General features: G+C 36.4%; 2 protein-coding genes across 3 annotated transcripts; both read right to left on the bottom strand.

Annotated features, from left to right (window-relative positions):
• Positions 1–368: 368 nt before the first annotated feature.
• On the bottom strand, positions 369–9,398 carry LOC145586853 (uncharacterized). 2 transcript variants are annotated; one of them, XM_081643791.1, is made up of 9 exons: positions 8,376–9,398; positions 7,492–7,680; positions 6,952–7,044; positions 6,688–6,870; positions 6,503–6,605; positions 6,230–6,415; positions 3,145–5,573; positions 1,197–1,780; positions 369–1,062 (listed from the first exon to the last, which is right to left on the bottom strand). In XM_081643791.1, the coding sequence occupies exons 1-9, from the start codon at positions 8,604–8,606 to the stop codon at positions 921–923; spliced, it is 4,140 nt and encodes a 1,379-aa protein (XP_081499917.1). In that variant the 5' UTR covers positions 8,607–9,398; the 3' UTR covers positions 369–920. The 2 variants fall into 2 exon arrangements, with proteins under 2 accessions (XP_081499917.1, XP_081499918.1); XM_081643792.1 differs by having other exon boundaries at positions 923–1,084.
• Positions 9,399–11,451: 2,053 nt separating this feature from the next.
• LOC145585782 (phospholipase A1 PLIP1, chloroplastic-like) lies at positions 11,452–14,323 on the bottom strand. Its single transcript, XM_081642493.1, has 5 exons — positions 13,688–14,323; positions 12,891–13,358; positions 12,738–12,797; positions 12,229–12,645; positions 11,452–12,043 (listed from the first exon to the last, which is right to left on the bottom strand). Exons 1-5 carry the CDS (start codon positions 14,321–14,323, stop codon positions 11,633–11,635), a joined length of 1,992 nt encoding a protein of 663 aa, XP_081498619.1. The 3' UTR covers positions 11,452–11,632.
• Positions 14,324–14,986: the final 663 nt, after the last annotated feature.

Below are 14,986 nucleotides of genomic sequence, written 5' to 3'. Positions count from 1 at the left end.
TGACCAGAGAAAAGAAATGTTGTACGTAGTATATTTGTATACTCAGTTGCAACTTGCAAAGTTGCAAGTCTATACTCTATAGTCGTAGGCTCGTAGCTCATTATGAGACAAGATGTGATACTTGGAATAATTATTTTTCTCGGAAGAAAATAACTGTCAAAAGTCATTAAAAATGAACATTTATTCTACCTCTAATTTAAAGTTGCAAATAATTTGAAATGAAGGTCGTATAATGAATTTGAGTGTGAGTGTGTGTATTGGAGTAACAGTCTCTTCCAAAACTTTGACAAGAATAAAGAAAATCAAGCTTACATCCAATTTTTGTTGATTTAAGATTTTTTTAATGTTTATATTGTTTTATTAAAAAAAAAAAATCTTGTATACTCCTAAAATATATGATGGGGCACCCCAATCCCCATAACCTAATTTATGAATCAGGTACAACACTGAGTAAAACTTTGAACAAGGATAACAGTATCAAGATTTTCTAACTGCTATTTAAACTATGAGGGTGATGTTGCTACACTGTTTTTAGCAAATCTAACTGAAGGAAAACAAGTATAAAATCAGCTTTATCAAGAACCCCCTCCAAATACAGTGTAAAAATGGAAAACTGATCTCGACAGGGCAAAAGATAAGCCCTTAACTCAGTTTCTACAGCTACTTTGACTAAGTTACAGACTTACAGTGTGTCAGACCCTAAAAAATTGCAACTCCCCGACTGCCTCAACCTGCTGCTTCTTTCAACCGTCACATTTGCTACTGAAAATGGAGATTTCCAAACCTTCATGTTATGATCTTTGGCTAGTTCACCAATACTCCACTCTTGGAGCAAGAACAGCCAGGAAACTGAGTTCCTAGTGTACCAAAGAAGCCAGCAGAATCCCTTCACCAACCCAACCATCAGAACCCCCGACCTCCTATGCTTGTGGTGCAAACATTGGAGCATGGTAATGGGAGTATTTCTCATTACAGATCCTCCCACCATCTTGTCCTGGATTTTGGAAAACCAAGGGTGGAAAGTCTTCATCTTTCAACTGATAGTTCCTTTGGGCCATTGATCTGGCAAAATAATTAAATCCTCCTGTTATAAGATAGTAAAATAGAACAGCGTCATAAAATGACCTCTCATAGAGTATAATCACAACTCACAAGCTGGATAATGACCAAAACACGTGAATGTGAATGAAAATTACCTTTGGAAGTGAGGGGATGATGGTTGATCTGGTGAAGACTGTTGAGTTGAGCTACGGTGAAATCTTTGATCCTCAAACGCTCTCCTAAACCGAATTCCATCAATGGGTTGTGTTGCATCATTCGTGCCAACAACACTCATGGGGCCTAGAGAACCAAACTCAAGTTGCTCTCCGGGTGATACATAGCCAGAATTGTTATCATATGGATACAACATGACAACAGATGGTACCGAGGATCCATTTGATGTTACCCCACCTGGGTTCATACCTGGCATCTGGTACATCCCATAAGCCACATTCACTGAGCTGCTCTGAGAGGAGCTAGGTAGTGATGGACCATTTTGAGCCTGATACGAAGGTATATGGTCATGCCTGTAAGTAGACCAAGGCCTGTCAGCCCGACTCTCATTGGCTGGCAATCGATCAACCCTTGACTTCTCGGCTTGGCTACGGTTGTGACTACGACCAGCAGCTCTTGCTTTTGCGGCATTCCAGTTACCTTCTCTGTCACTATGATCACTTCTATCATAGTTGTAACTGTTCCTTCTCGCTCCAGAAGAATGTCGATCTCTCACAGAAGCCTTCTGCAGTGACAATGAAATCATTGAGTGATGAATAATATTTTGAAAGAATATTAAAAAAGACAGTGGACATAATTGAAAAAACCATAATTTTTTTGAAAAAAAAAGGGAGAGCAATTCATAACCAATACAAGTATACAACACATGTACATCGTCAATACAATTAAATCCTTTCAGTAACCACTTCATCTCAAACCAAAAGTCTGAACAGATTGCATTCTATTTTCATTACCATCAAAATTCGTTAGAAAAACAAAGCTTTGTCAAGATGTTTGATAGGCATGTGGTTGCTACAGAAAATTTTAAGAAAGCAATCAAGAAAAATGCTACATTTTAGAAAACCAAAAGCAAAAGAAAAGCATTACAGAAACAAGCAAAAGATAATTGATTGATCATCATTTTGCAATAAAAAATTGTACAGATCCAGTATCTCAGGCAATCACATTATCACACAAAGGACCATTGGCACTTTTGAGCACAAAAATTGTGAGCAAAATTACACACACACACAGAAATTAGCACCAGATGCATGAAAAACTCGAAACCATTTAAAGAGAGAGAGAACAAAATTTCACACAACCCCAAAAAACCTCTCGTTAATCCTGCCCAGCAACCCAAACCATCACCCACCCACCCAACCCAACTCCCACCACAGTGCCTCAGGCCTCAGCACGCAGATGAAAAAATGTAGATACAAATCATAACAATCACATTTAACTATTTAAGAGACTGGACGAAATTCTATCCTTTGTCTTCTCAGGGGAAGGGACACTATAGCATATTAAAAAAACCTGATAGAGATCATAACAACCAAGTTAATGACCAGGAGAATTTCTCTAATTTTCCTTCTCGCTTAAAAAAAAAGAGTATGGCATCACAGGAAAGCTAGTGGAAGCGTGTTAGAAAAGCTGGTGTAGTGAGAGAGTGACCCAAGCAGGGATAGAGAATGGACATAAAATTGCAGTTTGAGTTTTATGGGGGGAGAGAAAAGGAAAGCTGCTGATGATATTTAAAAAAGGGAAAAGCGATCTGGGGTTCTTCCAGCCTCAATTCTATAACATTTTCTAAGATTTCTAAGTCTCAACTAGACATTCTAATTAAGGTCATTCACATGCAGCAAATCAAGCATCCAAAATGCTTACAAAGAAAAATATCCAACCTTATTACTTTTTTTTTTTTTTTTTGACAAAATAATCCTACCATATTTAACCATACAAAAAATTAACAATCTCGTGCTATCTAAGAAAGTAAGAAATGAACTTTAAAAACGAGTCAAAGTATCCAGATATGTAGACAATCAACAGAAGATCAACTGGTAAAATATGGACAATTGCATGCACAAATAAAAGTCTACAAGAGGCCCTTACAGGATTTGGTAGATAGGTTCCTGTTCCACTGCGGTATCTTGGTAGTTCATCAGCATAGTGTTGGTAGACAACAGGGGGTCTACTGGACACAGGCTGAACAGGAGGAACAGGAACAAAGCGTGGGCCGTAACTCATAAGCTGAGACAAAAGGTTAGCATTTGCTGGAAGTGGTCTTCCAGGACCATCCCAAGGAAAGCAACCCTGTAAGTACATAGGAGGGGCAGCAACAGGAGAGGGGCAAACAGCTGGTGGAGGAAATCGAGGGCTCTGGCAAAACCGTCCAAATTGCAGATTTTGCCAATGGCTAGCAAAGTCACTGTTGAGAATATCAGGCTTTGGTTCTTCAGATGACTCTGTGGTAATTGCTCTTTTAATGGAATTATCAGTACTATAAACATCAGGAGCATCATGCCCCGCAGACAAACCAATGCTTTGCACAGAATCAATATCATCAGAACCCACCTCTCCATGTGGAGAACTGCCTGCTCGATCAGAAGTTCCAGCCTCAGGAGGAAAATGAAGCATTGTAAAGAAAGGCACGGGTGGTCCAGTGGGATAGAATTTGATTTGCCGTGAGGCGGGACCTAAAACCATAGGAGCAATAGGCATGACTGAATCAGACCCACTAGTCTGTGCCGCTTCATAGCCAGGCAAGTGATGCCTTGGGACATGCAAAGTAGATGCATGTTGAGAAACTATACTTCTTTCATTAATTTCTACCCCTCTTGTGGACACACTATTCCAATCTCTATTCTCATCATCTAAATCAGCAGAGGAATGATTATAGATGTTTTTGTCTTTACTATGAATAATGGGAGGTACTGAAGATGAAACAGCTGTTTTCCTTCCCCGCTTTTCCCTGGCCACCTTCGACACTCTTGCAGATGACCCATCCCATGAACTCTCAGATGATGTCTTACTTCTCACAGAACCAGCCTGAGAAGCAGAAGAAAACCTAGCACTAGTAACTCTATCATCTAAGTACACCTCATTTTCTCGATTATCTTGGCACTGCAAATTTTCCACATAATCATCTCTCATTGATGCTCGAAGCTCCCTGGCAACTTTTGTCTGAGCTTTAAAAGTACTCCCAGAATTAGCCATGCGAGATGAGGGACCAAAGCTGGAATTACCAGAAGTCGAAGGCTGCCTGTCATCTACATGGTGCGTCTCTAAACTTCCATCATCTTGACCACCAATCGTAGTCACATCTCGCTCATGCCAATGATCAGTATCAGCACCCTGTTGTGCAATTTCCACAGAACTAAAATTCTCATCACCTTGGTCTATCAAAGCCTCAGATTTTGTAGGAAACCCAACTCCAGGAAAATATGGAGTCAATGGAGATGAAAAGCCCTGCTGAAAGTGTAGGTTTGCAGCCCAGTGAGGATCAATCACAGGAATATTAGCAGGGACCATGCCAGCCATTCCTCTCTGATTATATCCCATAGAAGCAAGCACTGATTGGGGTATTGGTAGAGGTAAATGAGAGGATGCCAAATTCAGTGGCATAGGTACCTGTCCACCAAAATTATGTAAAGAGGAGGATGCCATCATATTTACAAGATCTTGTTCCTCTTGATGCATTCCTTGTGCTCCTGTTACAGATGTGTGATCCTCACTAACAATGCCAGTTCCAGAATCACCAACATGACTATTTGAAACACTCATGGAATCAGCAGCAACATCTACAGCATGATGAGAATTGTACCTACCAGATAAGAGATCATCTGACGAGGATAATGTGCTTTGAGTTGACAGAGTTTCAGATGCTATGTTTTTCCTTCGGTTGCTATCCATCTTTGAAGAAGCAACCTGACTTCTCCCACTGTCAGTAGGTTTACTACGCCTTCCTCTTGAAGAAGCGTCATAATATGCATTAGTGAGCTCTGGACTTGACCGTGTTCTGGCAAAAAGATACTTCCCCTGTATTTCATTCAGCATGTGATCAGTTTTCAAGCTCTTTTTATTTCTATCAGCTCGCAAACTCTGAGCATTGCCTTTTCCAACCTGCTCCATAATCCCTGGGCTGTTCGGATTCCCAATACTCTTTTGATCCTGTGTGCAAGAAGCTGCAGGAACTTCATTGTTTTTTGAAGTGCTTTCCAAAGGATAACTAGCACGTTGAGAGGTTAGAGGCCGATTACTCTGAGGCACCCTAATCTCAGTTTCTTGAATTGATACATTATCACTAGCATTCTTGCTACTTGAAGCAATATCTTGATTGTTCGATCGATCATCTGGATTTGCCAATGAGGGCCACAAGTCACTACTAGGGACATCAGGACGTACACCACTACCATGTCTCTCCCATGTGTTCATAAAGAACTGGTTCAACTCAATAACAATGTTCTCATCAGAACAGTCTAGTAGCCTAGCTAGCCTCTTTGCCCCAAACGTAAACGCACTGCGAATTCTGTAAAAGTTTCCTGAAATATTAACATGTCAGGTTTTAAAAACATCCATTCAAGCTGATCAACGGGTAAATATGGAAAAAAAATATACTTTCTCAATTTTTTTACTTGCAACATTTTGACTTTAGCACTATTCACATATGCTACTATGACTACCTTCGATGATTTATAGTTTAGAAAAAGGATAGTCAAATGAAATCTTGTTAGATTTGTCTTGATTTATACTTTCATAAAATTAATTTAAACTTCACTTATTGATAATAAGAGAAATAAGTAAACGAAGCAATGCATTGGCAAGCGAGTAATTGGAAGTGTTGCAAGTAAGAAAAAAGAGTAAGTATATTTTATCATAGTGATTAGTGAACTAATCAATAGTAAAACTCAATCCCCATCTTTGTTAATCCAATGTGTCAGCTCCTCATCTCATGATATTTGGTAACAAGCATGTATGAGGAAAATCATCTCAAGGAAAGGTCGCCTTTGAAAGCATTTTCCAATTACAGAAAAACATATTTCCCTTACTTTACAAGTTCACAATATGAAAAACCAGATACTCGTCACTCTAATATAATGAAAGAATGCAGCTAACAAGAGAATATATTAACTACATAGTTTAAACCATAATAAATGTTAAAGTCACAAACTATCAATTGGTATAGGAATAAAAATACCTTTACTAACACTTCTTCCGAGGTTATTGTTCACACGCAAAGGATCAATGACATTAAAATGCTTCGAGATAAAGGGTTGTCCCTGATTTTCTAGGCCTTCCGGGAAGACAGCATATACAGAACTACATGCATCAAGAAACAATTTACTAAGCAGCAAGTCTCCACTATCTTTGCGAGGAGGCTCCGCTGTGACATTGACCATTATAAGAATATCAGAGATAGCAATCACAATCAAATACTGAGATAGGAATCAGCTACAAATAGGAAACCTACCAGTTACATCAGGAAGTGAACTAATGGGTACAGGACCCCATAAGCTGACACAAAAATTATCCCAATCAAAATTACTAAAGAATTCCAAAAAACGGTACAGAACCTGGAAAGGAAATCATATCAGTGGACATTATAGAGAGCATAGGATCTAAAACATCAAATGAAGCAAGATTTAAATATAGCACCTCTAAAGGTCCGGTGAAAGTATTATTGAAAACAAGAAATATGTAAAGAACCAAGGTCTCCAAGGCATAAGTAGAAATAAGCCCATGATGAGCACCCAATATACGACTCTCGTAGTAGCACCAAGCTTTGATCAATATAATACTACGCTTAAACAGGTGGTTCTGATTAATCAAATGGTCAACCTGCAGTATAGATGTCATGTCATTCTAATCAGCATATAGTTCCTCAAAATAAAAATGCAAGTATTATAGGATAAAAATCACCTCCTCAAGGAAACATAGGGTGCATAGCCCACCCAACTGATTAAATGATATGTCCACAACAATATTTTCCACTAGACACTTTATAATTTTGACCTGAAAAAGAGCACAAATGAAACATCAGCTCTATATATAATCTAAATTGTACTACCAATGTAATGTTGTTGTCCTAATTCAGAGTATACCCCCTTTCAAGTAGCAGCTGTACTCAAATGCACTGTTTGACTACATCAGTTTGCAAGCCTTTAGAAGAAGTTAAAAGAAAACATATATTTATTACTAGTTCAGTAAATTACCCTGACAGGTTAGGAAAAAATCTACACATTATAGATGAGTTCAGAAATAACTGTAATATGTAGCGGCATCACAATACAAGTTCAAAAAGTCAACATACACTTTGCTAGTCTAAGCACAGCCTCACAGAAGAATTCAAAAAAATTTAGACAAAGAGAGGGTTGATAATATCCCAACAATGTTTAATGAATAATGGCAAAGGAAAACACAAAATGGGGCAAGAGCAGATGAAAGGAGTGAAGGACTCACTTCTGCCTGAATATACTGAACCTCTTTCACATGAAATTCAGCATTTTCATTCTTCTCTTCACTTTCTAGTATATCACGCACTTGAGTAGCCCAATTATCCTTAAGAGTCTGATTTTTACTAAATGCTGTTAAATCAATGTCCCCATCCGGCAAATATGTCTTCAAAGGAACAGACCCAAAAGTGAAAACCTGTGAACAATAAATACTAAGAAATTATAGTATTGCAAAGCAACGGCTAGATATAACTATCAACAGATATCCATGTACAGCTGACCCTTCTGTGCTTAAAGGATCTGATAATCTCAAATGAAAAATAACCTTGAAGGGGAAAGCATAAATAAACATTAACAAGTTGTACAAAGATTGCAAATGACAACTCATTGACTAGATCAGCATGAATAATAAAATTGTCAAAAATCCCTGTATTTAATTTTATAGAGTTGATGGGTTTGCTCTTTTCAGCATCAATAATAAGTTATCACAAAATTGTAATTCAAAAAAGTTCCAACAGTTGCCCAAGTACAATTCAATACTAAAACAAGTTCCTATAAACTCTAATATCTTCAGATTATCAGGCGAAAAGGATGAGTCTAAATTACCAATGAAAGTGCTTCAAGCTTTCAAGGGATAAATATTGGAACTACCAAATGCTGAAACCAGTTGTTTCGTTCACATGATCACTATAAAAGGGTGCACATGGACTAAGGGACACAATTGAAACCGAAACAGCATTGATAAATTTAAACAATAGGCAGGGAAACATAATGTACTACCAATACTATTACTAGCACTAAATGAAAGGGAAATTTCAAGTCAACCAAGCAAACAATCTACCCTAAAAATATATGCCTAGCAATTACGCATTCTAAAGAGTGTAACTTCACCTGACAAGGGAAGCATTTCATGATCAACCGCTGCACATAATCTGCAACAGCATTTCGCCTTTGTTCAGATGGCTGGTTGGGCTGAATGCGAGCTATAAGCTCTTCGATTCTCTCCTCGGCTTTCAACCACCGTTCTGAATCAAGAACACGAGTAGCCGAGGCGGTTTCATTGGGCAACAGCCCATTCGGATGTAGCCCACTCGGCTGTGGCCATCCCTCATGCCCGCCCATGCAAGCAAAGACTAATTTCCTTTACTCCAAACTCTACTCCTAAGCAAAAACAACACTCCACCCACCAGTAATAACCCAGATTAAGAATATAGCACAATATGTATTCTATATCCAAATTAGAACAATAGATACACCCAGAAATTATTCAAATTATATTCCCAAATTTGCAAACTATCCCAAAATTGAACCCCAAATAATAAGAGGCAGCAAAAATATGTTGTTACAAACTACAACTTCACTATATAAACTACAAATTTGATGCTACAACAACCACCCCAATAAAAAATAAAAATAAATAAAAAAAAACAAATTGTAACCCAAAAACCCCCAATAAACAGAGCTCAATTGAATAGATTAAGGGAAAATTGGGTTACCCAACTTTGGCAGAGAAAACCCTAGCTTAAAAAATGGAGGAACTTTTCCAAAGTGGGTGCAATAATATATAATATGACGCTTGAAATGTCGAAAAATGGGTAATTTAATGCTAAAATTGATAGAAAAAGGAAAACCCCAAGTGGGATTTAATGCTTGTTAATAAATTTCTACAAAAGTTTAATGCTACAACAATAAGCACCATCAAAAGCAGAGGCTATGGATCGCAAGAAAAGGAAATACCCCAACAAAATGGGAAAGAAGAGAGAATTAGATTTTGGGTATTTTTTGAATTAGGAAATTTGTAAACAAATAAAGAAAAAAAGGGGGAAGAAAGATAGAGAGAATCTGGTGGTGTTTGGGGAGGAGAGAGAAAGAGAGGAGGAAGAGGAAGAGAAAGGAAGGAGAAGAAAGAAAGAAAAAAATGGGGGGTTTTGGTTTTTTGGGAATTTGATTTGGTTTGTCAAATTGGGCTAACAACTTCTTGTTCACAATTGGTGAATTGGATTTTTTTGCCCTAACTTTCAAGCTTAGATGTGTTGTATGTAAGCTATGTAGCCCAACATAATAATAGTCTAAGCATAGGCTTATTCTCTTCCTCCCAAAAAAAAAAAAGTGCTTATTCTCTTACATTTTTTTGCCTAATTATATTTTTGTCTTTGAATGAAGGGTGTATGAATTTTTTTTTTTTTAATAATATTTATTAATTGAAAATCAACTGTGGATAAGTCCATAGATTTCGTTATCAAGCAATCTGATAGCGGGGATAATCCAAAGGTAAATCTTTTGAACATTAAATAAATTTAATATAATTTGGTATTCGATTCATAAATAATAAGTTATACAATTTATACAAAGATATTTATACATAAAAAATACATGACAATTGAATCAAATTATTTATTCTATTACTACATACGTTTATAACAAGCTGTACAATCAAATTTATTCTGTAAATAATGGTTTTATCCTATGTACCACATTCAATTTATTGAATATGTTTAAATTATGAAATATTGATATGAATAATTATACAAGTTGGATATAAAGATAAATTGAAATTAAAAACCCAATTATGTAATATTTAATACGGAGTATCGATCATTACTTATTACCCATCATAGGATCCCATCTTATTATTATTTCATAGGATCCCATCTTATTATTATTTAGGCAAAATTGACCTCAACAACACGAATTTTTAACAAGTTGTATGTAGCAGCATGAACTTTAACTAGTAGTCGTAACAGCACCAACTTCTTCATTGGGTGCACAAAATATCATAAATGAAACCTAGGACCAGAAATTTTATCGAATACATGGAATCTTTAATATTTTATTAACTTTTGCAAATTTTGATATCATATTTAGTCCTCAAGGTTCAAATTGACCCAAAACCCTAACCGAGACATTTTTATAGCACGGAAATCGATGTTTTTGTAATTTTTTTTTAATAAATTTGATCTCAAAATTGACTAAATTGACCTCCAAAACCTCGTTTGATAATTTTTTTTTCCGCATACAAATCGAGGCACGCGATAGCAGACGATTTTTTATGATAATAAAATGTTAGATACCATGTCTTAGGTAAAATTTTTGGTATCGGGCTTCATTTATATGATATTTTGTGCATTTAATGAAGAAGTTTGTGTTGTTATAGCTACTAGTCAAAGTTCATGCTGCTACTTGCACCTTGTTAAAAGTTCGTGTTGTTGAGGCCAATTTCGCCTATTATTTAAGAAACACAAAATCAAACAATAGTTTCATGAAGACATTTGGATATTAAAATTTTACTACTAAAGGATTTAGTATGTAGTACATATCTTAAATTTTGAAAATTATCGTCTTATGAGTTAACAAATTGTACTTTAACAAATTGATTATCTATTTAGTTAATTTATATTTTTATAACAGTGGAATCTATTTGGAAAATTTGTTAGAGAGTAGACTATATATAAAGGGGTGAAGCCCTAAAAAATAAACCTAAAAGAATTTATGATGAGCTGAATGGAGTAAACTACAGTCTTAAACAAAAGAGATAATGGGGTATAATTTATTTTTTTAAAAAAATAAAAGATGTGAGACACATATAGGAGTGAGAACTATGTAAGAAAAGAAATATAATTTAAAAAAGGCACTTTAGAAAATAGTCGATTTGGAATAATGTTTTATTTTTTTATTTTTTTATTTTTTTTTTTGGTGTTTAAAGAGTCACAAGGACAAGTTGATTTAGAATAATGATCCACATGTAAAAAAACCGAAGGGAGTACAATCTCACTTACCCATTACAATAGAATAATATTGAATAATTAAGCAAATTAAAGCAAAACCCTTGATTTGTACATCCTAATCAACAACATACAAGTTTTGAATCTTGAGTTAAGTTTTTGAAATTGGTATATATACATGGAATGTACAAAATAGTCCTAGTTCCAACTATGATACTACATATATACATGTGTCTTCTCTCTTCATCTATTTATTTCATTCTGTTGTTTCTATTTACTTAGACAACATTTGAAGTTGGGATAACGTGTCTTCTCTCTTCATCTATTTATTTCATTATGTTGTATCTGTTTATTTAGACAACATTTGAAGTTGGTTCTTTATCCCAATTCCATTCTGCGTACGATTCATTCTTGGTACCGATAGCATCACACGCTAGTCACGACCTCCTTCCTCACTGATGTGTTTTCCAAGACACCTTCATGCGTCCAAGAATATTGAGATGAAACCAATGGCCATACCATATGTTTCTCTTTCTTGATTTTTCGGAAGGCTATCTTCGTATACTGCTTCATAACCACATTGACTGCCTTTGTATAGTTGCTTGAGTCATGATCTCTGAGGATAGTTCCTTCCGAACCATAAGCTCTAGGATCACTTAGAGTTTCTAGAGGGTGTGGAGTATTTAGAAATTCCCTCAAAGCATGAGCTATCAAATTAGGTTGAGCCTTGTCAAATGCATAAAGAGCACACCCTTGCGGAAGCAGTGGATGAGACGGGGATAATTTTACAGTTGGTTGAAGAATAAATACTTGCCCTGTAGGAGAGTACAACATTTTCTGCACGAGCATGCCAATAAAACGAGGTGAGACCAATTTCATGTTTATAAAGTTTTTATAGCTAATTAAAACTAGCCAACACTGGTACGATGACAAAAGAATGGCCCTGTTGTATTAAAAGTGAAACTGGGAGGAGTACAAAATAGGCAGTAAACTACAGTATGAAGGTTTAAGATGATACTTACATGCTTGTTGAGACATGGGTGTGATCTGAAAGATTTGTTTAAACGCTTTAGGACCTGTTCAACTTGTCTAGGATAATTGCATGAGAACGCTCTAGGAACAATATCCCTATGCATGATGACATTTTGAACCATGCTTTCGTCGAGCTGTAACCGTTTCAGGATTTTTTCACCACCACAAAACACAAATGGTGATCCAAAAGTAACCACTGGTAAAAGGATCGATGGCTTGACAGCTTTTCTCGCCATAAGCATCATTTGGACTAATAGTGATAGACTTCCCCCTAGAGAATGACCTGTAAATTGAAATTTTGCATCTTCTCCATGGGAATCTATATGATTTTGGATTTCTGGCATCAATTGTTCGTATATTCCCTTAGCTGCTTCGTAAATTCCTCGATGAACAGCTGCATCTGTTTCCTGTGTTTGTAGATAGAGCTCATTTAGGTTTTAGAAGCCCTTCAAATCTCCAATTAGTTGATTGGACTATTGATAATAACAGTTTCTTTTACCTCAAAATTGGCAGGTTCAAAAAAAAGGTTTGTTTGCCAAGATGCCAGCGATTCAGACCCCTGCAACAGTACGGTAATACAAACGCAGAAAGTTTATACAATGAAGGGTTAAAATATATTGAATCTATGTCAAATAGGAGGAGTATAACTTACCTGGATTACAAAATAGCGCACATGAGTACTTGGATCATCACAAATGAACCACTCACAAGGGGAAGAATGTAACGATTGAAGTTCTTTTGCAGCCGCTTGCTTTTCTTTCTCCTTCGCCGCCACTACTGTTGTCATCGTTGTTGCAGCCATTTGCGCGGCCAACTCTGAGTTACAACCTCTCGGTACAGGACATACCTCTCTATTTGTTGCATAAAAGGCATCTCCAAAGGTACTAGAATGAGATTCTTTTTTGGCTCGATTTTGAACATGACAAGCTGCTGATGCAGCAATTTCGTAGGCAACAGAAGGGCTAACTACATAATCCCTTTGCTGTAGATTTTCCAAGTTATCTTCTTGTTGGTGAGCAGAATCTTTGGCTAATATTGCGTTCAGTGCAATAGCCTTCGCTTTCTTCTCCAATGAAGATGTTATGAAATGTAGACCATGGTATTGTTGCAAGTCTTGAGCCTACATGTTTAACATATTCTCTTAGATTCCCATCTTTGTGCTTTTAAAAGAAAAAAACACAATCTTTTTGTTGTTGATCTCATTTCATCTGATTTCTTTTGTAGATCACCATTATTCTTTTCAACTTCAAAAACTAGGTTATAAGAAACAATGTTCCAATAAATTGAATTAAAGGGGTGACTCGAGTTTAATTCACAACTAAACGGAGATTTTATAAGTCAATATGAGTTTCAATAATACTACACACAGAATAAGCAATTTTCAGGTGGGAAGAACAATGACTTAATGAACATAGGAAACCTTTTTTTTCACATACATTAAATGCATACCTTAAGTTCTGGAATTGAATAGGCTTTGTTGCACAGGTAAGACAGCTTAGAGAACTTCTTTGCATCGGTCCAAGGCACGTGAACAAGCAACTTTGAGAATGATTCTAAGTCGATTTTTACTTCATCTTCTGTCTCTCCATAGTCCACTAGGCAACCATCTTCTCCATTACAATCTTCTTCAATCTCTTCGTACCTACAATCAACTTCCTTCTCCTTTCTACCCTTCCAACGCGTTCTCAGCTCCAGGAGCCTCTGCACCCAATTCACTCTTTTCACCCTATCTTCCCTCTCAACTTCCTCGTCCATTTCACTATCGCTCAATAACTTGTCATCAACTGTCGTCGTAATGTTCTCATTCCCAGTCTCAGTATCAAACAGTAGTGCATTTATATGAGTTGAAGAGGTGGAAGTTGGACATGGGTTAGAGAAAATCCCAAAGGAGCGGATCGATTTCAGCTTACTTATTCGGGTTGAGGAGGATAAGAGGTTGTTGTCTGAGCATGATCTTCTAATAGTAGCTTGTTTATATAACTCTTCCCCGGAGGATGACCGTCGAAGACTGCCATTCTCCCCAAGGATACCTATCCTAGCCGCGGCAATGTGGGATGTAGATATATTCATTGAAGAGCATGCCATGGTTGCCTTGTATAAAACTTACCTGAAAATATAATGCAAAACATATTTATATTATCATCATTAGTCAACATCAAGTATTCTGTTACATGTTTCTTCTGATAATAGATTTTGTCAAATGTTAGAGAAGAATAGACCAGCTGAAAAAAGATTTTGGTGAAAACGTTTGGGTTAATAAAAAGATTTGGTGGTTAATACTTCTAAACAATCTAAAGTTGCCAAATTTGTTTAGGTTTGCTTTACCTTAAACAGCTACCAATAAGTTGAAGTTAGCAGAGAAATCCAAAAATAGGGTGATCTCTTTTCACATTCAAACTCTTTATTTTCTAGACAATTGCCAATAATCAAGCCATATATGCTATGCTCACCTAGTGACCTTGGATGCAATATAAGACTCCAATCCCGTTTGTTTCAATTTCAAAATAATAGGCCGCATTTCTCGTTTGATCAATTCCTATTTAATGGTACATCACAATTTAATAGATTGAACCTCCATTCTTCTGTTATTCAAAAGAATAACTCCGTAAGTCAAGTCTAGGTGTGATTATTCACCTAGTCTGAACTAATCAAAACTTAATTGAATGCGTATGAACTTATCTAAACTTATTACTCGCAGAGCTTATCTTAGGTGTAAACTAAACTTGATAGCCCCTATCTTTAACTTAT

This window comes from Chenopodium album, chromosome 16 (genome assembly GCF_948465745.1).
Source record: "Chenopodium album chromosome 16, dcCheAlbu1.1, whole genome shotgun sequence".
NCBI classification, from domain to species: domain Eukaryota; kingdom Viridiplantae; phylum Streptophyta; class Magnoliopsida; order Caryophyllales; family Amaranthaceae; genus Chenopodium; species Chenopodium album.
The sequence above is the reverse complement of the archived record's forward strand: the minus strand, read 5'-3'. Positions and strand labels throughout refer to the sequence as shown.